The 27,743-nt window shown below is 41.0% G+C and overlaps 1 protein-coding gene across 5 annotated transcripts in view; it reads right to left on the reverse strand.

Moving 5' to 3' along the window:
• The window catches only part of METTL24 (methyltransferase like 24), a 125,002-nt gene that overhangs the window by 87,350 nt on the left and 9,909 nt on the right, over positions 1 to 27,743 (reverse strand). The window contains exon 1 of one of the 5 annotated variants that reach the window (XM_079938836.1): positions 23,760 to 24,163. The exons of 2 other annotated variants lie outside the window; for them this stretch is intronic. In XM_079938836.1, coding sequence (XP_079794962.1) covers positions 23,760 to 23,975 — 216 coding nt within the window. In that variant the 5' untranslated portion in view covers positions 23,976 to 24,163. Of the gene's footprint in view, positions 1 to 23,657; positions 24,164 to 27,743 lie in introns of those variants that run through there. 2 more of the 5 variants (XM_079938834.1, XM_079938835.1) reach the window with 2 other exon arrangements.

Below are 27,743 nucleotides of genomic sequence, written 5' to 3' on the forward strand. Positions count from 1 at the left end.
GCAGGCTGACAGGGGGAACAGCAGCTGCATGTGGCACAATGCATAGATGGGACACAAAGCCATCCCTGGAAATCAACCAGACACACTGGATGATGCTTGGGTAGCCTCCTTTGAAAAAGGACATAGCAAGCAAGACAAGGTGCTCTGCCGTGAGTAGGACAGCCGAGGGTGGGTGGGACAGAAAGAGGAAAATGGGGTTCAGGACCCCAGAAAAACCACACACCACGGTTCAAGGGTATCATCAGTTTCCTGATGAGGCTGTCATATCCCACTGACTATAAGCCATCGGTTGCACACAACTATTTATGTATGTATATGTGTACGTGTGTATGTATGCATATATGTGTTTCTCAGTTTTAAGTGTCTGTTCATTCATTATTAACTGTCACCTTTATATTGTCCATATATACTGTCCATATTGCCACTCTCTGGCCCTTTTGATTATGATATAGTATCTGGTAGCCTAAGTGAATCCTACTGACAATTAGAGATAAGACTCTGGTTCTGGGACATTCCTCACATGATTCTATATTTATAGAACATTTTTCTGTCTGAGTGCACTGTAAGTTATAGTGTCTGACAAGTAGAAGCAGCCCAATAAATGTTTCTTTTTCATCTGTGGGAGGCTGCCAGCAGTGTAAAACAAGGCAGAGAGAGAGCTGGCTGGACAACTCTGGAACCAAAAGCACTTTAAGCTTCAAACCTAAATGGAAGCTTATCATTAACTGGCCCTTTTCAGGAACACGAAGAATTGCCGAAGGAAGCAGACCTTTTCGGAGGTCAATTATTACCGGGTTTGTAACTCTCTGAACTGAGAGTTCTTTGGTGAAAGAGAAAGGGACTCTCAAAGGTTAGAAGTGAAGCTGCCGAAGTGTCATCTGACCTTGGCCCAGTTCCCTTTCCCCATCTCAAACTGGAAATAACAAGAGTAAAGGGGACAGACTGTGAAAATAAATACAGCAGATCTAAACTGATGAAAAATGTTGACCATATTTCTTAATTGTATGAGAAAGGAGCACTAACACTCCTTGCATTAAAGAAAAACAAGCAAACTTCCATCCACAGGAAGAGCTTTAAAAATAAACAAGTTATAGAATTCAGAAGACAGAAACTATTTCTAGCCTTAAATTTTATTTGTTTCATACTAATAGAGAATCACTGTATTCTAAAAGACCTAAAGAGTGATCTAGACCAACTCCTTTATATTATAATTGAAGAAAATGAAGCTTAGAGACGTGAAGTGACATACAAGTCACATAGGTAGGAGGAGGAGGGCTGCGACTTGGACCCATACCTCTAGGCTGCTAGTCCCATCGTTGCTCTGCTACACCATGCTGCCTTCATCCCAGGTCCAAGAGTTTTATCTTCCCCATATCTAGTTTTACTGTTAAGACAGACATTTTGGGCTTCCCTGGTGGCGCAGTGGTTGAGAGTCCGCCTGCTGATGCAGGGGACACGGGTTCGTGCCCTGGTCCAGGAAGATCCCACATGCCATGGAGCAGCTGGGCCCGTGAGCCATGGCTGCTAAGCCTGCGCGTCCGGAGCCTGTGCTCCACAACGGGAGAAGCCACAACAGTGAGAGGCCCGCGTACCGCAAAAAAAAAAGATAGACATTTTACGCCCAAGAGCAACTTAGAAGGGATTCCCAGGTGAAAACCACAATGGCTGTCTTGCACTTACACACTCATTGATGCAAGGGGTAACAAACTTATGAAATTCTTCATCCATAAGATGTGGAATATACTAAAAAATTCACCAGTGGCTCTGAAAATGTCATGGACGATGAATCCTCAGTGAGTTAAAAAGGAGGATTAGAAAAGATTCAGGCCTCTCTGATGAATGACAATGGTATATCTAAGTTGAGGCAAGGGCATCTTGAGTCCCTGAATGACAGCAAGAAGGTGAGATCTTGCCTCTCACCTCCCTCCCCAACCCACACTGGGAATACAGCATGAGTGATAAATATTTCTTCTTTTAACCTACTGAAATTTTGATGATGTTTGTTACTGCAGTATAACCTAGCCTATTCTGACTGATACAGGTCCCTAAAAGGCACTGGGTAAAAGATGGTTATCATTATTATAAACGCATCCCCACAGAACCTTCCCAATGCCATGCCGTCAAGGACTGAATGGTAGGCTAGAATGGATGATTGGTCTTATGGAGATTCTCCCATAAGGAAAAAAAAGGAAGTGTAACCAATGACAATTCATTGCCAAGACAAGACTCAGGGAAGTTAGGAAGTGCTCAGATAAAGACCATAAGGACACTGATTACAAAACAGATCCTACTCTCTGGTCTGTTTCCTAAAAGCATCTTGCCCCTAACATGCCAGGCCAGGCCTTTTCCCTCCTACCCAGAATTCTCTCTCTTATTCCCTAGTCAGTTCAAATTCCACTTATTCTTCTGGATCCAGTTTTAGTCCCACATACTTCCCCCAAATTTCCTAATCACTCAAGCCTCTACTATACACAAAATAAATTATGCAAAGCTGGATCTTCAGCAACTATTGCTTGTACTTCTCATTTATACTAAATCAGATGTTTGCTATAATTTGTTTCAAGTGTGTCAATCTTGTTTCTCAAACCAGACTACAAGTCTTGTGAGGACACCATGTGTTTTATTTCTTTTGCAGTCCCCCAGAGATATTATTCCAAGGGACATTTTTACATTGATTTAAATGCCAGGGAGGAAAGAACATGATAGCATTCTTAGGATTAAGGACAATTTTTTTAATACTTTTGAAGAAAGTAGGGAAATTCACTAGCTGGGCTTTATAGTAATATCTTAATCTAGCTAAACATAAATACTATTTATTGAGGTGGAAATAAATTATTATCAACCTTAAATGTCTTTGATTCAAATTAAAGTAAAAACAGAGATGACAAGAAGTTTAGCAGGAATTCTGACAGAAACTTTAAGAAAGCATTGTTGAAAAAAATAAAGAAAGCATTGTTGAGAATTTAAGCCATTTCATTCAAAATTAACATTTGTTTTGGTACATATATACAATGGAATATTACTCAGCCATAAAAAGAATGAGATAATGCCATTTGCAGCAACATGGATGGACCTAGAGATTACCATACTAAGTGAAATAAGTCAGACAAAGACAAATATATGATATCACTTATATGTGGACTCTAAAAAAATGATACAAATGAACTTACTTATGAAACAGAAATAGAGTCACAGATGTAGAAAACAAACTTATGGTTAACAGGGGGTAAGGCGGGGAGGGATAAATTGGGAGATTGGGATTGATATATACACGCTACTATATATAAAATAGATAAATAGGGCTTCCGTGGTGGCGCAGTGGTTGAGAGTCCGTCTGCCAATGCAGGGGACGCGGGTTCGTGCCCTGGTCCGGGAAGATCCCACATGCTGCGGAGCAGCTAGGCCCATGAGCCATGGCCGCTGAGCCTGCGCGTCCGGAGCCTGTGCTCCGCAACGGGAGAGGCCACAGCAGTGAGAGACCCACGTACCGCAAAAAAATAAAATAAAATAGATAACTAATAAGGACCTGCTCTATGGCACAGGGAATTCTACTCGATACTCGGTAATGGCCTATATGGGAAAAGAATCTAAAAAAGAGTGGATATATGTATATGTATACATGATTCACGTTGCTGTACACCTGGAACTAACACAACATTATAAATCAGCTATGCTCCAATAAAAATTTTAAAAAATATTCAGAGATCCTGCAGATTAAGGGGAGGCTCCTCATGTCCTGGGTTAAAGAAGTAATTTTTCATCTCTGGAGACTTGGGTTCAAACCTCACTGAACCCAAAAGAGAAAACAGGTTTTGTGACCTCAGTCCATCCCACAATTTGTCACCATCCAGCAGAAGCAAAATCCTTCCTGAAAGCCATTAATCAAAGAAAGTGGAGTCATCAGAGCTTAGGATTTATGGGATGTGGGGAAGCTAAGAGGCTACAGGTGACACTGTCAGCCTAGTTAGAAATGGGATCTAGGACACAGGCTCAAAGGTGGATAAAGGTACAGATGATAACATTACCTATACTTTCACTCCCCCCTCCTCCACCTCTGGCAACCATCCACCTACATTGTATCTCTGGAGCTTTACCAATTCTGGACATTTCACATAAATGGAATCATACAATGTAAAAAAAAAAAAAATTCTGTTAAATCAAAAGAAAAAATTTAGAGATTCTGAAGGTAAAAAAATTAACAATTGTTTTGATAGAAGGGTAAGCTGGAACAAAGTGAGAGAGTGGCATTGACATATATACACTACCAAATGTGAAATAGCTAGCTAGTGGGAAGTAGCTGCATAGCACAGGGAGATCGGCTGGGTAGGTGCTTTGTGACCACCTAGGGGGGTGGGATAGGGAGGGTGGGAAGGAGACGCAAGAGGGCGGGGATATAAAAAAAATTTTTTAATTAACATTTGTTTTGATAGATTAAAAGGTTAATTAATATTTATATACTGGTTATAAAATTTAAGTTAAATCTGTACATATTCTATATCTTGAAATCACAGTTAGCTTTTATCCAAATCTATTTGTTAACAAGAGCACAGAGCTTTTCTATAAAATTGAACGTTTTTTTCATAATTCTAAAGATTGTTGGCACGTAACCTTGAAACTATAAATATTTGTTATTGTAAATTTTGTTAAATGCAGAAAAATTAAATGCTCAGGTAAAGGTGAAAACTATGTTTGCCATGGGAGGTTGATTCCACAGAGCCTTGTAGAGATTGACCTTCTGCTCATAACTGCCCTGATCTAGTTCTAATCATTCAATCTGTACAACAATGCTGTGTAGATCCTCTTCTTTTAAATTAATTAATTTATTTATTTATTTTTGGCTGCGTTGGGTCTTTGTTGCTGAGGGTGGGCTTTCTCTAGTTGCAGCGAGAGGGGGCTACTCTTTGTTGTCAGTATTTACTCTACCTGTGTACTCCTGCTGCTACCAGTTTAGTCATATTTTTACCAGGAGTCATTTGATTTGTTCCCAAACCAGTTTATATCAGTTGTACAAGTTACTGAAATTATATAATTTAATTAAAATTTAGGTAAAATGATGAAATTGTGCACAGAAAGAAAACGGGTTCTCTTTTCTATAAAAACCAAGTCGAGAAAAGCTAGGTGCTCTTTTTAAATACTGTTGCGGGTTAGGCATGGGTGAAGTAACTGTAAAAGAGAATAACAAAATCACTAAAATCTAGAGATGTTCGGCACTCAGATTGCTTCACAAGTGTCAAATTCTTGCTCTACTTTAAAGAAACCAAAACTGAAAATGGTGGGTTATGCAGTTCATGGGTTTTTGCAAGAGACCAGAACTCCAGCAGGGGCTCATACTCAGAACAAAAGACTGGCAAAAGAATGCACTTGCATATGTTTTAAGTTAAAATAGGCTGTGTGTATACTTTTGGGGATTCTCTATTTTAACCACCTTCTATGTAACTAACCAATTACTGTGAACTGGTGACTATGGATATGGGCCCACTTGCTAATTATATCGTTTTAGAGATTCCATAAGTGCATAGTTAGAGAGTGCAACGTTACCAATTAGCTTAGATCCTGGACTAACGATGGTGAATAGCTAGAGAAATATAAACATAAAGCAGGACTGTAAACAAGGCAGAGGACTGGAAGAGATGACCCATAACATAATAAACATAAGCTTCTCAAGAGGCTATGAATTTTTCTGCCTTAAAAATTTTTTTTAGCATTCAATATTTTAACAGCATGGAACATGCACTTATTTACAAATGAAAAAACATAAAAATCAATACCAGGGAGGAACCATTGGCTGCTATTCTGAAAACAAAACCTGGCTCTTCTTCAAGGTGTAGCCTGAGACCCCGGAGAGCAGAAGAGGCCATCAGTAGGATTGGTAATACCTCTCAGCACCGTATCTCAACACCAGGCCTCACCTGGGCTGGTCCCGACTCTACAGGCTGTTAACCAGGACTCCGAGTTCCACCTTCTGAGGAAGCTCAGCCCAGCCAGCAGTGAGATGATTCCAGCAGACAAAAGCCCATCACACGGGGGCACCCCTCAGTTAGAGACGAACACTAGTTATTGAAACATTTATCCCAACTTTAGGAATCAACCGTCCCAACCATAATGGAACCTGTCTTAACCCAGCACTCACACCTCCCTCAGGGAGGAGGTCTGGGGTATGGGAGGCTGAGGCATTTGTATTCTGAAAACGCCATGAATGATTCTGATCCACTCTCAAAAGAAGAATTTTTGTGAGGCCCATGAACCCCCTGAAATCAACTGTAAACAAATGTGTATGCAAACAGATGTTCAGTATTCTGGAATGCTTATCCATAGCTTTCATCTAATTGTTTTCATCAAATTTTCATAACTCAAAAATTGTGAAGACTCATTGTTCTGAACTTGATTCTAGTCTTCACCTCACTAGTTGTCTACACAATCCTGAGGAAATCTGAGAAGCTGAAGACAAGCATTCCCTGTACAGAGCCTTCCTGTTATATTTCTCTTTTTTGCTCTAATTTTTTTTCCTCCAAACTCCAATCTGTTCCTATTTCTTCACTTCTATTTTTAAATTGAAAATTTTTGGCTTCAAAATAACTATAATCTAAGAACTCCTCCAATAAAAGACACAGAAAATTAAATTTCCAATTTCCCTTACTCCACTTCTCCCACTCTTTTTTTTTTTTTTTTTTTTTTGCGGTACGCAGGCCTCTCACTGTTGTGGCCTCTCCCGTTGTGGAGCACAGGCTCCAGACGCGCAGGCTCAGTAGCCATGGCTCACGGGCCTAGCCGCTCCGTGGCATGTGGGATCTTCCTGGACCGGGCACGAACCCCTGTCCCCTGCATCAGCAGGCGGACTCTCAACCACTGCGCCACCAGGGAAGTCCTCTCCCACTCTTGTATGGTTTTGTTACTGAAACTTTTTTTAAAACCTTAAGAGAACTTTTGCTCTGTTTTTCCTATTAGGTTAATGACTTGACCAAACATATGTGCCTTTATTTTAATTATCAGCATCCTGGCTTGCCTATATTTTTAAAATAACAAATTATACATAGAGATAGTACTCATAACAAGGAAGGATACAATGTTGTATGTGTTAAACAGGCTCCGATCTGTGCTGGTGGTTTGCTTTTATAAGTAAGAACATTCTCTGTCCAGGAGGAAGGCCTAGGCACTCAGATTTTCCAAAACAATTCTCTGTATCCAGGGTACCCAAAGAAATTCAAGCACTTCAGTTTCAAAACTCAGTTTCAAAACTCAGGAGCTGTCTGCTCCTGACTGAGGTTAATGTCCTCTAAGTGCACATTAGTTAAATAAGCCATTTTTTACTATTTCTGTACAAAATGAATATTCACTATTCAAAAGAACATGACCTATCATAATTATATAATCAGTTCAAATTTGTTCTTAAGTAATGTAAGGCATGCTTGAAAATTCCAACCTGATAAAATAGCTAAAAGTAAGCTTTAAAATACATTATTTGGGGCTTCCCTGGTGGCGCGGTGGTTGAGAGTCCGCCTGCCGATGCAGGGGACATGGGTTCGTGCCCGGGTCCGGGAAGATTCCACATGCCGCGGAGCAGCTGGGCCCGAGAGCCATGGCCGCTGAGCCTGCGTGTCCGGAGCCTGTGCTCCGCAATGGGAGAGGCCACAACAGTGAGAGGCCCGTGTACCGCAAAAAGAAAAAAAAAATGTTAAAATACATTATTTGACTTGGAAAATATCTAAGAAGTCTTTGTATCAAACTTAACATCTACAATAGTCAACTATTTTTCTGAGATCCAGACTTCAGCATGGAGGTAGCCATAGTATATAGTAGAAACAATACTAAATATGACCTCAGCCAACTTGGGTTATAATCTCTATTTACCTTGAACTAATTATTTAAACAGATTCTTTCTTGGTGGGATGGAAATAACAGCCATCTCACTTATAAAGCTACTATGAGAGCCACTTGGGGTAACATCAGAGCAAGCCTTTGGAAGGTGGGGAGAGTTGTATAAAAGCAGGTATTGGTATAACTGCTGTTCCCTTTAACACAAATGCCCTCCAAAATGTATAAGATGCTCCCTGCACACAAGTCATTATGAATGAGGTGACAAGGGTCCTGTGGGTGAAAGTGAGAAAAAGAAAGAGCCAAGGTAACTGAAGTCCTAAGCAGAAGAACTCACTCCTAGAAGAGGTGCAGTGGGCTCGGTTGCAGGTGCTCCCGTGCTTGGCCACCTCTTTTGACAAACCCCTGGTGCTCTGCACAAAAAAACTGATGCACTAGGAGGCCAGCAAGCTCACAGTGATGGCAGCTTCAGCTTCCCCCTTATCTGGCAAACAGCCGGCTCCTGGATTCCTAATGTACGGCTGCTTGTGTCTGATTCTGCAATGCGTCTGCCACGCCTGGGGAGCTGATGGGAGAGTGAGCACCATGCAGTTCACCAGTAGCCAAGTGACCACTCCTGAGAGGCCAAGCCAGGTACTTCCTAGAGAAGCAAGCATGTGGACTCTGCCCTTCTGTTGAGCACACCCATGCCAATTAGTGAGCACCATCAGGCTGGGGTCCCAGGGCTCTCTCACAGTTAATTTACCTTTATCCAGACAGAGCAAAGCATGTGGTTTCACACCTGCCATTTATTCCATGGGCTTCTGAGAATTTTTTTTAACTGAGATATAATTCACACACCCTAAAATTTACCATTTTTAAGTGAACAATTAAGTGGCTTTTAAACATATACATGGATTAGGCAACCATCACCACTAATTCCATAATATTTTCATCACCGCAAAAAAAAACCATTTCCAGTAGCAGCCATTTCACATTCCCCTCTTCCCCCAGCCCCTTAGCAAACACTAATCTACTCCTGTCTCTATAGATTGGCCTATTCTGGTTATTTCATTAAAATGGAGTGATGCAACATGTGGCCTTTTGTGACTTTTTTCTCTCACTTATCATGTTTTCAAGGTTCATCCACATCATAGCATGTATCAGGACTTCATGCTTTTTATAGGTGAATAATATTCCACCATACAGATATACCACATTTTGTGAATGCATTCATCATTTAATGGAAATCTGGGTTGTTTCCAACTTATGGCTATTATAAATAGTGCTGCTGTAAACATTCATTTATACTATTCAAACAAGTTTTGTGCAAACATGTTTTCAATTCTCTTGGGTATGTTCCTAGGTGTGCCATTTCTAGGCACTCTTGAACCCTAAAGTTCAAGTTAGCACCCTCTATGTAAACTAATTTCCATGGCAGACAGAAGGAAATATAGTTCACCAGGGACCCCAAAAGCCAAAGGAAGTAATGAAGACACGTATGAAGGAAAAAGGAAGTTCTGCATGAAGCAACATATTACTGTTCCCAAAATGTCACTAGTAATATATTTCCCCTATATCACAAAACAGCAGTAGCCACAGCCAGGATGAGGGGACCAGCACTGGACATAAGCTGGCACAATCAACAGGTAATGAGTGCTTACTACATACATCCAAGGCACTGTGCTGAGCACATTATACAGACTGTCTAATAGTAGAGAGGATGTAGGAAACATGATTTTTGTTGTTGTTGTTGCTGCTGGTTTGCGGTATGCGGGCCTCTCACTGTTGTGGCTTCTCTCGTTGTGGAGCACAGGCTCCGGACGTGCAGGCTCAGAGGCCATGGCTCACGGGCCCAGCCACTCTGCGGCATGTGGGATCTTCCTGGACTGGGGCACAAACTCGTGTCCCCTGCATCAGCAGGTGGACTCTCAACCACTGCGCCACCAGGGAAGCCCAGGAAACATGATTTTTTAAAACAAACACTGATTGCAACCAATTCTGCTTTCCTGCCAGAGTGGTATAATTCATCTCTATGCCAGGCCTGGAAGGAGAGGAGAAAACTAAACTGCCTGAGTAAGAAAATGACATGCATTTGGGATTTGTTTGCTGTAAGTTCAAGAGAATAGGATGGCAAGTGATGGTCTGAAGGCTTGAAAAATGGAAGAAAGGGATTGATGTGTAGATAAGAGAAGGCAGGATCGATGGTATAGGAGCCTAAGAAGAAAAGACAGCCAGTAAGAAATTCCCAATGGGCAAGAAATCTTTAATCAATTTTAAGGTGAATTTGTTTGGAACTTCACTGACATCTCTATTACCCTAAGACCTTCACTAATGCCTGCATCATTCTGGGGGATAAAAGAAGTGGGCAGAGCAGAACAGAGGAGACAGCAGTGGCCAGAGGTAAAACACTCAGCTAGGAGAGTGATCAGAAAAATGTAAGCCCCAGATATTATCAGAACATTGAGGGGAGGAAAGGTACTGGACCTCTCACAGCACACGGCTCAAACCATTTTAAGTATTAAACAAAGAGTGAACCCAGAAGCTGGAAAAAATATGGTCATCTGACTGTCACAATATAATCTCAACAAATCTACATGTGTGTTAGAAAAGGTGGGTAACAGGCAGTAGTAAGCAAACACCAGGATTTAAACCATTTTAACATTCACTGCATGGCAGTGGTCTCAAAACAAAGACCTTGGATAACTATGATGACATTCCCATGAATGGTTACAGAGGACCAAAACATATTCTCAGTATCCCTGTTGGAAGCTAGGACCATTCTTCTCATGTTGAGGATGGCAAAACTCTAGCACAAGAGTCTCGTGGACTCGACTGAGGCAAGTGTAGGTTGCCCTGAGGCTATTTCCACAGCAGGGGTTGGCAAATGTTTTCTGTAAAGAGTCAGATAGTAAATATTTTAGACCTTGCGGAGCCAAGAGGCAAAATCAAGGATATTAAGTAGATTCTTACATAATAAGAGAGAAGATAAATTTCTACATTTTTATTGATAAAATTCAACATATAATAAAAATTGTGCAGAATGTTTTGTAACATAGATATACTATATTACTTTTGGATAGTATTTTGCTTCATTGGGGTTCAAAGTCAGTGTTTCCTAACATCAAGTCAACTGAAAATGTTTATCTTATAAAAACCATTCTTTACTCATGGGCCATACAAAAACAGGTACAGGCTGGATGTGGCTTCAAATCTCTGTAGTATAGTCACTGTTGTCTGAAGCAAAGTCAAGACTGGGAGCTCTGTTCCAAGAGTCTGTGGTGTAAAACCCTGACTGAGAAATTAAGAGATCTGGAGGGGGCTTTAGAAAAGCTCTTGAAAGATCCAAATGTTCCTCAAACACATTGGTCTAGTACCCCAGCGGATTGAAATAACCGTTTTTCAGCCCTATTTACTAAGCACCTGCTTTGTGCTAATGCTATCATAGTCTCTGGGGATAGAGTGGTGAGCAGAACAGATGAGCCCCTACCTTCATAGGAGATGAAACTGCAAACAAGAATTAGAGAAGGAAAAAATATCAGAGAGTGGGAATGCCATAGAGAAAATAAGAGAAGGTATTAGAAGAGCAACTGGGATAGGGAGCTACTTTGGATAAAGTAGTTTAGTAAGGAGTTCCTTTTCCTCGACATTCTTATCAATCTTTGTTTTATCAGACATTTTGCACTGTTCCAATATGACTGGGGGTGAAAATAATCCCACTGTGTTTTGATTTGCTTATTCTGCTTATTGGTAGGAGTTATCATCTCTCTGCACTCACACTCTCTCTTTCCATATTATAATTATATTATATTATATTGTTATTTGATAGTTATATATGTGTTATATATGTATCTCTTCCAGGTTCCCTCTTCTGTTAACTCCTAGTTAATGCCCTGTTTGTTTTACTGTTCAGTTGTTTATCTTTTTTCTTATTGTTTTGTTGGGTTTTTTTAAACTTTGAAATATTAATCCTTTATTTGTGATATGCATTGCAGATATCCTCTCCCAGCCTATGACTTGCCTTTTAACTCTGTGGTGTCTTTTGTTTACATGAAGATTTTAATTTTCAGCTGGTAAATGATCTATCTGACGTGAGACTTGGTTGTTAGCTGCCCATTTCATTGGGCAAATTGAAAGAGTCACGGATTGTGAGTTTAAACCTTCATCCCATCCCTTTTAGTTATGTCTTACTCACATTTATTAATGTCTCTAGCCTCAGCTCCCTCATCTGAAAAATAAGGACAATTCCTACCTTGCAGATTTTTTGTGAGTATTGAGTGAAAGAATACTAGCATTGGGCTTCCCTGGTGGTGCAGTGGTTGAGAGTCCGCCTGCCGATGCAGGGGACACGGGTTCATGCCCCGGTCCGGGAAGATCCCACATGCCGCGGAGAGGCTGGGCCCGTGAGCCATGGCTGCTGAGCCTGCGTGTCTGGAGCCTGTGCTCCGCAACGGGAGAGGCCACAACAGTGAGAGGCCCACGTACCGCAAAAAAATAAATAAATAAAAATAATAAAATGCATACAAAGTACCAAGTAGAATAATACGCACTTAATTATTAGACTAAAATGTGGAAGACAGAACCAGAAAAACAGTTTAGCAATTAGCTCTTTCACCCACAATTACTCCAGTGGCCCCTCCTGAACTAAAGAAGCAGCAGAGTTACAGTAAGCAGCAGATAATAGGAGATTTGTAAACATTCTTTTGAGTGAAAATTGTATTTTGAAAGCTTGGAAACGCATTTTATACAGTCAACCCTAACATGGACGAAAATTATTTAACAGAGCAATGTTGTAAAAGATATTTGTAACTGGATTTAAGAGAAAAAAATCACAAACTTATATGAAAAAGTAAGTCTTAACAATTTTATAATAAATGAGTTACATGAGGAATAAGCTTATAATAAAAATGCTAACAAAAATTTAATATTTACTTTAGCTTTTATTTAAGATTAAAAATATTCCAGCACCTCTGATGGCTCAGCATATTATATATGCTTTAAATTTCAAGAATAATAAAAGAAGTATTAAAAATTCCAATGAATATTGTGCTTTACACCACACAGACACACATGCCTATACCTTTTTGAGATTCAGGGGCTAGTGTCACAGCCAGCAGTACGAGGCTGAACAGAGACAATCTTCATTTACAGGACTATTTCCATAGGCCAGGTGTTTTCACCTACTCACTCTCCTTTAACCTTCATGAGTTAAGTACTACTACATTTTTACAGAGGAGGAAACTAAAGTTCAGACAGGGTATGCCACTTGTCCACACCCAGTAAGTAGGGGAGCAGAATTTAAACTTCTGACCTCAAGTGTAAAATTACGAGCCCATCTTAGAGGTGAGGATGCATCATAATGAAGTGTTTTCATGATATTTGCAAATACAGGTAAATAAGTCTCCTAGGATCTCACGCGTTACTTGGCTTCTCTATATTCTACCCCAAAAATTGCTGAAAGAAGAGGTCTCCTTCCATATGTGACTGAATCCTTCTGCACTCAATGGGCATGTGTTTTGCTAATTAGGGTTTTTTTTTTTTTTTTTTTTTGCTGTACACGGGCCTCTCGCTGCCGTGACCTCTCCCGTTGCGGAGCACAGACTCCGGATGCGCAGGCCCAGCAGCCATGGCTCACGGGCCCAAGCAGCTCCGCAGCATATGGGATCTTCCCAGACCGGGTCACGAACCCGCGTCCCCAGCATCGGCAGGCGGACTCTCAACCACTGCACCACCAGGGAAGCCCTAATTAGGATTTTAAATTGATTTGTTGTGCTGCACTCAAAGTAGATGGAAAATAAACTAAAAATACTGTTGTCATTGTGCGCAATAGCAAACACTATACAACATGAATACTGCCTCTGATTTGTGGCCAGATTCTGAAAACAAGCTTGGAAGTCTTTCAGCTTGCTCTAAGTAAAAATGAGTAAGCGATTGCCATGAAGATGCATTTAAACATGGAGTTTGATTCATCTCACCAGAGGCCTTCGGTTCATTTACACTCATGGCTTTATTTATTAAAATAACTTGCCCTTTTTCTCCGCAGAACTGCAGACCATCATCCCATCATTGCTCTGCACAAAGAATCTAACATAAACACGTCAACGAGAATCACTGTACTTAACAAACTCCAGGACATGCCACAGCACTGTTTATAAGATGTAAATCGCGTCTTGTTTTATTTCACTGTTCTGCTAAATTCAGATGTCTGCTTCATTTTAGATCTACATCCCCTGAAAAGAGCCTCGCATGCTTTATTCAATACTGCCAAATGTGCAGATTCAGTGAGGCACTGGAAATGGCAAGCATGAAACATGACCTAGACGATGTCCATTTAGATACGGATGATTGAAGTGTTACCATAGTGTGGTGACCGTAAGTGCTGCTCACCAAACAGTTCCTGTCTCTGACTTCTGAGCACATGGCAGACCCCTGGCCTCCTGCACTGGGTAAGGCCCAGCAAACAGCTCTGGTCATTGGATTGTGAGCAGGAGTGTTATATCTGGCTTCTGGTCAGGGCATTTAACAATGCCACGCAAGACTCTCTAGAGCACTCACTGCTCTGCCGAGGTGACAGGCAATGTTCCAGACTGGGGTCCAGAGAGAGGATGAAGACAGCATAGAGCAGCACCCCACTCCTGCCAACCAGCAATGGATACGCAGCATAAGCAAGACAAACCTTTGTTGGTAAGCGCCCTGAGATTTGAGGGTTGTCTGTGATCACAGCATAAACTGGCCTCCCCTGCCCGATACCCTAGACAAATGGTGCCGTGAAAAAGGGCTTGGTGTTTCTAGTGATAAGTCAGCAGATTTGTATGATTTAGTATCTGGTGCTAAATGTTATTATCTTGTCAGGGAAAGGTCCCTTAGCCCATAGTTCACTTGGACCCCAATCATCATGTTCCAAAATCTGAATTAAATAGAGCAAGCAAAATTGAAGAGGGAAAGCTACAGCTGTAACCTTCCCAACTGCCAACTCTAATTTATTGATCTGCCAAGGTTCTTGGTTGTAAACAACAGAAACCACTCTGGCTAGTTAAGTAGAAAAGGAATTAATTAAAGATTTATTAGCTTACAGAATCTCAAGAGCAGGAGGAACACCACCGTGGACACCAGTGTAGACCGCACTACCGCACCACTGGGCACAGACTCCATGGCTCTTTTCACCACCCTAGGCACTGGATGTCTCTGCTAGAACCTGGAGCTCTGTGATCCTTGTGCTGAAGCTTGCTTCTTCAAATCTCTAAAGTACAATCCAAACTCTCACGCGGGTGTATGTGAATGGTAAAGCCCAGGTCACAAGAATGCCCTTTAGGGCCAAGGAAATTTATTTTTTACCTTTTTCTTAGAAAGGTGGAGAATTCCTCAAACACAGAAAGGGAATCCAAAGGTGTGGCCAAAAAAGAATGATAAATACCCATTACACCTTTGGTAATGGGTAATACGGATAACTAACGTACTCAATACTCATTTTAGTCCATAATCAAGTTCCGAGAGCTGTCCTGGTTTCTGCAGCTCTTTCTTCAGTTCTACCCTAGTACCCTTCCGATGAATCCGTTTTTACTAGTTTCAGTTGGGTTCTGTCACTTGCAACCTAGAGAGTCCTGATACAGAAGTAATCATATGTTAAAGAATCCCAAACCAACCAGTTGCAAAAAGGGCTATAAATATTCAGATGCTCTGAAGAATTTTTCAGATCTTTTTTGCAAAGTAACTTTCTGAACTGACAGACAAAAAATCAAAGAACATAAAATTCTAATAACTTTGGTTTGAGAACCCTAATGGGGATCACGGGATGAATACTGATTATATTTACCTTCTCCACAAAAGTCCTCACAAATAACGTTTTACTGGTGGTCCAGTGGTTAAGACTCTGCTTACAATGCAGGGGGCGCCAGTTTGATCCCTGGTTGGGGAACTAAGATCCCACATGCCACGTGGCACGGCCAAAAAAATATATATTGCCTAAGTATAGATCTTGTGTATATATACCAAACTGAATAAAAAATCAGAAGTATGCACAAGGTACCAACTTATTGCTGAGTGCTACTTGGAAGTAAGGCTATCTTTAACAGTTTTAAATAGAGAAACAGTTAACCAATAAAGAAATACACACACACAGAGGCACAGAGGCTAAGCTCCGAGATTATTATTTTTAAAAAAGACCTACACTCTATTTCCAGGTGCTCAGAAAGTCTCTCCTTTCTCTAAAAATGGCTCCCTGCACAGGGACAGGGGCTGCTGGGCTATTTGTGGCCTGTGGTTAGTGCTGGCTGACCCAAGGTGAGTATCTAAGAGACCAAACCCAGGAGTTGAGGGAGGTGAGTCTTACTGTGGTGGACCTGGAGGGAGAAGCCCAAGGAAAGCTGGGAATTCTAGAGTAACCTATTCTTTCTCTCCTCAACAGTATGATCATTTAACTCTTCCTCCAATTCAGTGGTAAATTCCAAAGTTTCAATACATTTATTTAATTCTTTTTTTTTTTTTTTTTTTTGCTTAAGCTAGGCCAGAGTCCATCTTTCTTGTTTATAATCAAAAGAATATTGTATTAACTAAGTACACTCCCCTATAATCTTACTCTCCCCAATAGCCAACTCTAGCCTTAGGTAACTCAACTCTCTTGACTAGGAATGACTTAAAAGACATTCAGCTTCTGTGTATTTAAGTATTTATGTGCCATGCTACCATTGAGCTTAGCAGCATTAACCTCGCTTGTCACTTTTTAGGAAAAACAATTGCAAATTTTTTTTAAATAATAGTTTTATTTTTTTACATCTTTATTGGAATATAATTGCTTTACAATGGTGTGTTAGTTTCTGCTTTATAACAAGGTGAATCAGCTATACATATAGATATATCCCCATATCTCCTCCCTCTTGCATCTCCCTCCCACTCTCCCTATCCCAACCCTCTAGGTGGTCACAAAGCACCGAGCTGATCTCCCTGTGCTATGCGGCTGCTTCCCACTAGCTATCTATTTTACGTTTGGTAGTGTACATGTCCATGCCACTCTCACTTCGTCCCAGCTTACCCTTCCCCTCCCCGTGTGCTCAAGTCCATTCTCTATGTCTGCGTCTTTATTCCTGTCCTGCCCCTAGGTTCTTCAGAACCTTTTTTTTTTAGATTCCATATATACGTGTTAGCATATGGTATTTGTTTTTCTCTTGCTGACTTACTTCACTCTATATGACAGTCTCTAGGTCCATCCACCTCACTGCAAATAACTCACTTTCATTTCTTTTTATGGCTGAGTAATATTCCATGGAATATACGTTCCACATCTTTTTTATCCATTCATCTGGACAATTGCAAATTTTGACATCTGGCTCAGAGGTTGAAACTTCAAATGCCTTCACAGATCAGACAGATAATATAAAGGGAGACAGTGCTGAACTGGACTCCACTGGACACTATATGTCATATCTAAAGATATTTATGTTTAGATACTTAAAAACACCGTGTGGCTCAAACAAAATTCTTCACGGGTCCAATTTACCTCCCTGAGCCATAAACTAACAAGCCACCTTGCTATTAGTTTAAATTACATGTGGTCCTAGACTAGAAGGCTAAAACTCAATTTTGTTTCAGTCATTCGAGCAGAATAAAAATGCTTCTTGGACAGCAAATTTTCCCACCCTGTTTTAGCAGAAAACTCTATAGGTCATTAATGGGATTGATGTGAGGTATCTAAGAGGACTCAGGGGCTGCTTTTAGAGAAGCTTATCAACGCTAGCATCTCATGGTAAATGAAGCAGGCACCTGTTACTTTCTATGAATCACAGAATAAAGAGTCAAACTCCTTATAAGGACTCCAAAGGTGTCATAACACAGATGGAAAAAAATCAAATGTCTACCACTCTTAACAGTCTCCAGTTTAACTACACAGCTCTGATTCTCTTCACAGACCAAAAATGAAATCCAATTCGAGAAAACCAATAAGGCTTTCTGTTCCTTGGAGAAAATGAACTGGACAAATTGCACACAAAAAACCCTAAAATCTCCACCACCAATTGTTGAAAACAGTGGGGCCTCCATTAGCAGTTTCTTTGCCCACAGAATGCTCTCTGAGGAACTGCGGGGTTTGGAAGGAGTGCAGAAGCCTATTCTCCACCTACAGCACATCAAAGTTTTCATCAGAACCTGCTTTTCTTTGTGAAACTAAGCAACTGCTCTTTCACACCCACATATTGCTGGAGCACATTCAATTACCCTCAACGACTGCTTAAAATGAAAATGCTTTGCCTCCTGAGGACAATGTGAGAGGATTAATGAATGTTGTTCTTGAAGGACAGAAGTGTAGGGATACAGCAGAAACCTAAGTAGCTGGAAACTACTGCTGGGCCATATTTTACAAGCAATTCAAACCTACCTTCAAGTATTTTGTAAAGAAGAATAATGTTTAAGGCAGTTGGATATATCAAGGGGCATACTATGCCATTTTTCCTCCTTCTTGATGACCATCATGGAATTAGAAAACTAAGAGGATAACAAGAAGTGATGAAGAAAGACTAACTTTTGCCATATGGTTTTTCAGGAGAAGAGGAAACAGCACTTTTTTTCCCCTGACACATTGTTCCAAAGGATCTGTAACTAACAAACCAAGCCAGCACATTGCTGGGTTCTGTAGGCCTGTGACTCAGAAGTCACTTTTCTACCCAACATATTAAATGTCAAGCAAAATACATCCGGTAAGAGAGAAGAAAATTTCTTCAGGAAGCTTGTCTCCTGTATGAATACTAATGAAACAAAATTCATATTTTAAGGCAATACGAGAAAAATTTAAACATAAGATTCTTTTCTCTGCCTGTTTGGACCTCCTCCTTTCCTTCCAGCGTGCACTGTGCATCTGCATTATACATTAACCAGACCACCCCAATGGCAGAAATACCCGCTTAACCATAAAGATCAATTTTTCTTCTTCTGGAGCCAGCCATGTAATTCCTTAGAAGTTAAACTTCCTTTCTCAATCCTGTAAAAGGTCACGATGACCCACCACTCACCTTATACATGCAGACTTTTTGGTGAACTTTATGTACAATGTTAATATATCATTTCCCTAAAAGATAGCAACTGGTACAGAACAGACTGGGTCAGATGACCTGGGGAGATATTGGGCCTCAACTAATGTAAATTCTTACCTTAAATACTTACTTAGGACCTTATTAATGTTACTAGCTATATTACTTGTAGTCCGCCTATTTTACAAGATAATTGTTTCTTGTACTGCCAAATGTGTGATGGAGCCTCCAATAAAATGAATGATGATGAGGCAACTTGAAACAAATGCCCAAATATATAGTCCTGTAAGATCACAGATTGTAATAGTGTAACTCTAGATATAAGAAAAAGCAACAACAGGCAAGCATTTCCTAGACTATAACAGACTAGTAAGACAAGTAGTCCAGAGGCTTTTGACTATTGTTAACAGGGCCTACTCTAGTAACAGCATGTTGAATAGCCTATCAATGAAATCCCTGACTGACCTGGGAATGCGCATTCCTAGTGCTGTGAGACAAATTGATCATGAAATGCCTCCCAAACTTAGGTCAAAATTAAGACCAAAAGGGAGGGGATTGTAAAATAAACAATGTTGCCCACCATCTAGTTCTACAAGAATCAAGTTATTAGCCACTGCAGTCACTGACCTACAATACACCCTGAGAAAGGAATTGTGGGCAAAATCAGGATGAGGCACTGTGCTCTGAGAAAACCAGCAGAATAGGCCTTCAGATAGATATTTTCAGGAGAAAATTCATGAACACAGTTTCTTTCATCTTCCCATACTTAGAAAAGCACTAAAACCATTAACTAAGATATCTGTTCCTTACGAATAATAGTAACCCTTCACCAAGTTGTGTGCTTGATTGCACTTAGCCCTTCTCTAAAATCACTTATATCCTGGCCTCTCCCTTTACCTCTTTGGAACAGTTCTCAGAGCTCTCTGAGAGACTGTCTCCTGGGTTATAATCCTCAGTTTGGCTCAAATAAAATTTTCCATTTCTTTCTTAGATAGACCACTGATTAATTATTTTGTCAACAGTACTTCTCCTGTGCATATGAGACATATATTTTGCTGCTGTCTTTTAGGTGGATTGCCAACGTGTAAAAGAAACATCTACCCAAGATTGTAGAAAAAAGCATAAATCATGAAGACCATCATTAGTCCTCTATTAACGCCCCCTAGAATAACTTTACCCATGTAATCATAGTAAACGTCTGTTTAAGAAAGAAAAACCATAAAGAAACACAGACAGAAAACAGAGAGAAAGGAAAGGAATGAAATAGAATTATAGTGGTATTTGTAGGCTTAAAGCCTCTGTAATATACAAAAATATATGGGTTCCAGGGGAGTCGTAATCACATAAGACACTATTTATCCATCATGTCTCATTTGTCCTCAATTCATAATGCTGTAAGATTAGAACCCCTGATGTGAAAGAAGATTTACTATTTAGAGCTATTTCTTTCTTTCTTAGGTTGGTGAAAGAAGGGGATGAGAAAAGAGGAAAAGAATTATACCGGAACTACACTTCACTTCTCTTTTTTATAATAGATTATTTTCTTTGAGAGAAGCATAAGCTATGATTAAAGTGGCAATATAATTGCTAAATTTTTGAGCCTCTAACACCTGCAAAGGAAGCATGTTGACAAGAAACACTCAGCAACCCAATTATTTCATGCAGGTTCTCATCCACCCAGAAAGCCATCCTCAAAATAGAATGGAACTTTTTCTCCTTCACCAATCTGGTAGGTGCCTACGGCAAAGTAACCAAGAACCTAAATAACATTATTTATCATTATCCACAACAAACAAAATTTAAATAAAATAGGATCCAAGGAGTTTAACACATAGCTTCCAAACTTTAATTATATCAATTATTTAACTGTGCATTCAGTTTATATTACACCTTGTCTTGATGGGAGGCTAAAAAGGAACAAGACTTGTTCCCTGAGAGATAAGGGACATTGCACTCTGTTCCCAGAAGTGGGAGAACAGATTAGATAACTGGTCTTTCCAGTTTTGAGGAACATTTTAATTCAACTGTGAAATAATGGAAAAATGAAATAAATTCAAGATTTCTACTATCTAGGAATTTGGGAAGCTTAGAATGTATACCTTGAAAATAAGAAAATAAATAACTAAGTAGATAGGGAAAAGAAAATCCAGGGAATTTTTTTTCTTTAAGAGGCTAAAAACTAAAACAATACTTTAAAAATAGTAATTTTTAATTGCTATTTTCACTCAATTCTTTCTTATATATTTTTAACCAAAGACACTTAGAGTTATACGTAATAGGTTGAAATAATAAGATTCTTATTTGTTTTACTTATTGGTGTCTTGGGAGTAAGCATTTACTAAGGGTCACTTTGGGAAATGTGATCCTTTCCATCACAAACAATTGTGCAGACAAAACATTCAATCTGAAATAGATTATTAGGTCAAAACACGTACAAAGCAACTCACAAATCAGAATGCACTTCTGTTGTCTCCCAAACTGGCAAAGATAAGCAAGGAAGTAGGAATGATGAGTAAAGGTTTCCAGGCCACGATCCTTGACCTGAATGTTCAAGGGTGGAAAGGGCATGAATCATAGGAAAGAAGGATGGGGGTAAAAGCATCAGTGTAAACCAAAGGAATATAAATAGGTTATAACAAAGGACATTTAGCAAATGGCTGAGGCTAAAGACTTGGGACAGATTAGTGAAAATTAAAGCTACCATTATTGAATGCTTACAACATGTAAGGTTCGATGCAAATATTTCCTTTTTTGGGGGGGAGAAGTATAGTTGTTTTACAGTGTTGTGTTACTTTCTACTGTACAGTGAAGTGAATCAGCCATATGAATATTTCTTTTTTTTTAATTTAATTTTAATAAAACTGAGCCCCAGGGCTCAGACTCAGATCTCTGTCTTTGTTAGCCACCCTCACTGCCCAGATGATCTCCTGCAGTCTCATGGCTTTAAAAGGACCACTTGTACACTGATGACTCCCACACCTCTATCTTCAGCCTGGACATTTCCTCCACCTCCAGACTCATATGTCCAACTGCCTATTTGACATTTCCACATGGCTGTCCAAAGGATATCTCAAATTCAAGATGTTTAAAACAAAACTCCTGATTTCCATCCACTCCACTGAAAACACAAAACTAAACAAACAAACAAACAAAAAAAACCTACTCCTTTCTCATCTTCCTGCAAAATATATCCAATATTGGACCACTTCTCACACCTCCACTTCAACCATCCTATCTAAGCCACCACTATCTCCTGCAGGAATCACTACAGCAGCCTCCTAAAGGAGGTGGATTTGAACTTACTCTCCAGTAGCCCTCTGAGTCTATGCATTTCAAACCTTTCCATTTGTAGGACAGGCTCCAGTTATCGATTCTGTTATCTGAAGTAGAGACTGAGACTAATCATTTAAGAATGATTCTTGAACAGGTGAAACGGAAACAACGGAGGCTGAGAGCAGATGTGAAAGGGCAAGTGCAAGGTGGGATTGAAGGTGCCAAGGATGGAACATTTGAGGACATCCAGAGGGACAAAAAAAACCTGAACTCCTAAGAAATATCAAATCCTAGGTCAAAGGTCCCCTCCGGGTTAGCCTTTCTTGACTCCCCAGGCAGAGTTCAAGACATTAAGTATAGCAATGGTCACAGTACTGGATGTCTGTGCTGTGTGCCTCCCCCACTAGACTCTGAGCTCATATTGTGTCCCCAGCACCTGAAGCAGCACTGGGGACCTGGTAATCCCTTGGCAAAACAGTGTTGAAAAGCCTTTAACAAAACATGGTATCATGAAAAGTGCGTTAGGACAATGAAGAAGTGACTACATTCTTCTAGAAAAGCAAATTAGGACTTTACATAGGAAATGACGTTTCAGATATATATATATATGAGTTTATCCAGGAAGATAACACTGATGGCCTAGACAGGGACAGCAGTGGTGTGGAAAGACAGAGGGCAAGGCTTGGAGAGGAAGTGAGGGAAAGGAAAACAGTAGTAGAAATTGGTGGACATGATATTGAAAAGTAAGGTAGAAGTTAAAGAAAGCAGCAGAGTCCAAGGAAGAGTTTTTCTTTCTTCCCAATAGTGGGGTGGTGGGGAAGCTGGAGGGATGCAGGGGGGATGTTTCAAAGAAAAGAGGGAAAGCAAGGCAAAGGACGTTGTTAGGGTTGATGGGTATAAAGACCAGGCAAGCTCATACCTGCAGTTCTTAATCTTTTCACTCCCAAATACCAAGTAAATTATGGAGCTCCAACAGGTGGATAGGAGGCCAGAGGCTTAACAATCAGAGGTTAAAATTGAGTAAGATAACGACTTAATGTGTGAGCCAAGAAGTTAATGAGGGAGTGAGACCAACACTGTTGGTGTTGTAAGAAAAACCCCGGTTATTACTACAGTCCTCCAAGTTCCAATTAACTTCCCATTAAGTGGTGCTGGGGGCTCGACTTCTCACCCCACACCCAACAACCTGCCAAAGTCTGCGGTGGAATTCAAGGAAATTTCGACTAAGTGTATCTTCATCACCGCGATGAAGGTAGAATGGAAAAGCAATTCACAGTGGATACCCACCCAGCTTTGTCCAGGCCTCAAGGAGAAAACGGGGAGGGGCACAAAACATCAACAAAACCACAACTCCTCTCTTTTCCTGGCCTTGTAAATCGCTCACGCCCTCCCTCCCCAAAAGATAAGCTCCTTGAGAGCAGGGCTTGGTCCTTCCCTCCTGGATGCCCGCATAGCAGGGGGCCTGGCACACAGTGGGCGCTCAGCAAATACTGGTTGAATATTGAATGAGGGCTCTGTAGCGAGGACCGGGAGGGAGATCCGGGTCTAAGGCCCAAGACTGTATCTTTTGCAACTGACCTTACGGCGGGGACGCCCGCGCGGAGGGCAGCAGCCCGGCTCCTGCGTCCCGCTCCCGCCGCCCCCCGGCGGCGCTCGGCGCCCGCTGCGCACGTACGTCACCTGCCTCCGGCTGGCACCGCGCCGCTGGGCCGGCGCGGGCGGTAGGGGCGGCTCGGGCGGTCGGGGGGCCGGGCCCGGCAGGCCGCTGCGGGCCGGGGGCTGGGCCCCGGCGCGCCGCAGCTCCGTGCAGAGCCGCAGGCCGAGCAGCAGAGCAGCGCCGAGCAGACAGCGGTGCAGGGCACCGCAGCCCCTTCCCGGTAGCCTCTCCCACGCCATGGCGGGCCGGGCCCGGGGCTGCGCTCCGCCGCCCTCACGCGCCGACCCGCAGCCCGGATGTGGCCCCTCGGGCCGAGCTGCCAACTGTGGCGACTCCCACGCGGGCCGGGGCGCGGGCTCGGACCCGCCTCCCTTCCTCCGTCCAAGGAAGCCTCGGCGTAACCTTATCCAGCCCGGTCGAGAGCGCCCGGCTGGCAGGGGAGAGGGACGACGGGCCAGGAGGGGTCCCGGCGGCGCAGGCGACGGCAGGCGGCACGCAGGCAGCTCGGCTAAGCCAGACTCCGGGCCCAGCCCCACCTTGAGGGTCCCGGAGGAGGCGACCCCCAGCCCGGCCCCCGGAGCCTGAAAGCTACATAGCCAGAAAAAGCACGAAAAAAAAAAAGTCCTAACGGGATCCTAGGCTATAACTTCATTTTCTAGTATTAGTGTTGTTGAAGAAACACAGGAGGATAGGTGAGCTGACAGGTTTTGCTACAAGGAACAAGTTCTGATTGTCAAGCAGTTTGTGCCATTAAGCACATTATAAAAATACGTCACACTTATGCTCAGGTTTACAACTTCTCTCCCTCAAGAAAGAAGGGAAGGGGGGAGGAGACAATAGCGCTGGATGCAGAATAATCAAATTAAAGTTATTCCATTTCTAAATTCTGCCCGAAGCCAACCCGTGCTTTCTCCTCGTGTTATGAAATGTGTAGGAGGTGAAGGAAGGGGGGGCGGGGAAGCCAGCTAAGATATCTGACAGCAGGGAGAGAGAACAGAAGTTACCATGGCATGATGTAAATCAAATTAATTTAGCTCCAAACACACACCTCCCTGCTGTCTTGCAGAGAAAAACAGGGACAAATTTATCTTTCGGCAAAATGCTCCCCAGCTGGTATTTCCATCACCACCTTGACCTCAATTAATCAGCCTGAACGCTCACAGCCTGAAGTCCAGTGTTGGCTGATTCCGTTTTCAATTGTTAGTAAAATTCTTTCTCACCACCCGTTTGAGGTTTGGGTTTGGGTTTGAGTTTGCTTTCTTTAGCTGGGGCTACGTTTTTTTCATACTCTACGCTTGCATTTTCCATGCTTTCATGTTAGATTACCCCTGCCGAACAACCCTCTCCCCCTGACAGCCTATAGCAAGGACAGCAGAGAACAAATACGGAAACCCCACCTCCATTTGAATTTTGGGAATTTCCCATAGCGTCCGCCTTTCTAAAATCTCCTTGGCTTAAGAAAGATGTGATTTAATCTTTGTCACTCACAGAACACTTGGGCTATTTCTCTACATGTAACAAAACTTCTCAACCTGATCTAGTCCACTCCCTGGGCACGCTAGGTCCTCAGGCTTCTGAGTGTTTCATTATGATTTTTGTATTTTTCATAGATGTAGCCCTCTGGCTATTGCACAATAGATGGGCTCTATTTTAAAGAATCCAAGCAAGTACACTTTTCCTGACACAAACTCTCAGAGAAAACCTCATTATTCTGTGACTGTTTAAACAGCATGAGCTGTGGTGTTACACTTGAACTGTGTGCTGAATCAGGACCCTGCCTTTCAGAAGCTGTGAGACTTTTGACAACCTCTATGAGCCTCAGTTTTCTCACGTGTAAATAGACTTGTATATCTGGTAGAATGACAAGATTGCATAAAACATTTTATGTTCAGTACCTAAATAATGCATGGTTATAGAAGTTATTCAAATAACAGTAACTGTTTTTATCATTTACCATTAAAAAAATCCTGGATGTTATGAAAAACAAAATTTAAGCATTCCAAGATAGATAAACATAAGAAAGTAGAAGGGTATTTGTATATCCTTAAGATATTTACTTTACACAGTATTCTCTGGATTAGAAGTACCCAACAGCTGCAAGAAACAACCACTAAAAGTCAAGATCCCACAAATGCACTCTATTAAATAATTGTGTGAAGCTTTTGAAGATATGATGTGTATTGTGCTTGTGGTGATTGTGGATCACCAATGTCTGATGCGGACTTTGCTAGAAGTTTTAATTTCTATGCAACCAACATAGTGCCACTAACTAAAGAAGTCATCTTTTGAAGATTATACCACTAAATTATACCCTCTGCTCATCTGCTGAGTTCCTCTCCAGGGGAGAAACATGAGGAGTATCCTATATTATTAAAATGAGACTCTGAACTGGGGGTGGAGGAGGGGAACACAGAACAGTGTAGCTCTTGAGAATGGGCAAGAGGCAAGATGACCTCATGTTTTCCCTTATCTCATTTCTGTGGTTCTCTAATATTTCCATTATGCAGGGGAAAATCCAAATAAAATGTAATATTTAAAGGCCCTTTTTCCTTACCATTTGCAAATGTCTCACTTGTTTATTATTAATAAAAAGGAACTGTTTATATGTATGTAGCATCATTAATTTTCTAGGAAAGAATCTCCTATTTTTAACTTGCATGCATATTTCCATGTGTTGTCAATGGTAATGAATCAGGAAATGGGTCAGTTGATAGAGGAAAATCTAACTGATCACTGTGAGAGCTGACAAGCAATCTTTCATTCACGACCTTTGCTTTTCTTATAGACTTGAACTTGTCTCAGTCATTTCTGGATGTTTCCAAAATGCAGATAATCATTAACCACTGAGTCGTAGGTTGGTTAAATGTGCAGTTGAGTAAACCACAAAAGCAGCTTTCATCAGATCACAAATTACATCCTCCTTAAGGTTTCAGCCAACAAAAGGAGTGAAACCGAAAATTTTTACTACTAATCTCCTAGACACCATACATTTCAACTTGCACACATGCTGTAGTGCAGTGGTTCTCAATCAGGGATAATTTTGCCTCCTAGAGGACAACTGGCTATTTCTGAAGACATTTTGTTTGTTTGTTTGTTTTTACTTTGTGGGGTTTTTTTAAATTTTTGTTTATTTTTATTTTTGGCCACACCATGTAGTTCCCTGACCAGGGGTCAAACCCGTGCCCCCTGCATTGGGAGCGTGGAGTCAACCACTGGACCACCGAGAAAGTCCTAGCCATGGATGTTAATGTACCAACTTTTAATTAGAGGCTGTCCAGAGAGAGAACAGAAGCTGACAGACTAGGATCCTCACCTCTACTAGGTGGTTATTTCTGTTTCACAATGTGAAGTATCCAAACTGAATTAAAGTTATCAAACTTAGAAAGGAATGGAGCTGTCATTAACATCTTCCCCTAAACCCCATTCTCTTTTCTCCATGTAATACCTGTTCATTGTGGAAAATATACACAAGCAAAAGAAGATATCAACAATCATTCATAATACCACAATTCAAATAGAGCTATATTTTGTTCCTATTCATATATATATATATATATATATATATAAAACAAAAGAGAACTCGTATCATGTGTATTTCCTTATAATCTGCTTTTGTAACATAATGCTATATAATTTACATATTAAATAATAAAGTATATTATTTAATATATAATTATATAATATTTAAATACATAATTTATCATATATTACATAATATGATGTCTGGGATTTGCTTAAAAACAATCCAGTGGGGAGGTGGGAGATAAGCGGGGGTATAAATGAAGCAAGAACAGCTGTGAGCTGATAATTGTTGTAGCTGGGTGATGGGGATTCACATCTCTCTACTATTGAGTATGTTTGAAATGTTCCATAATTAAAATGTCACTAAGCATTAACCTATTAACCTACAACATCATTTTTAATGGCTGCATATACCACAATTTAACAGATCTTTCACTGTTGAATGATTAGATCATTGTCAAGTTTTCATTTTATAAACAATACTG

The sequence above is a fragment of the Stenella coeruleoalba genome (assembly GCF_951394435.1).
Source record: "Stenella coeruleoalba genome assembly, chromosome: 12".
Lineage (NCBI taxonomy): Eukaryota > Metazoa > Chordata > Mammalia > Artiodactyla > Delphinidae > Stenella > Stenella coeruleoalba.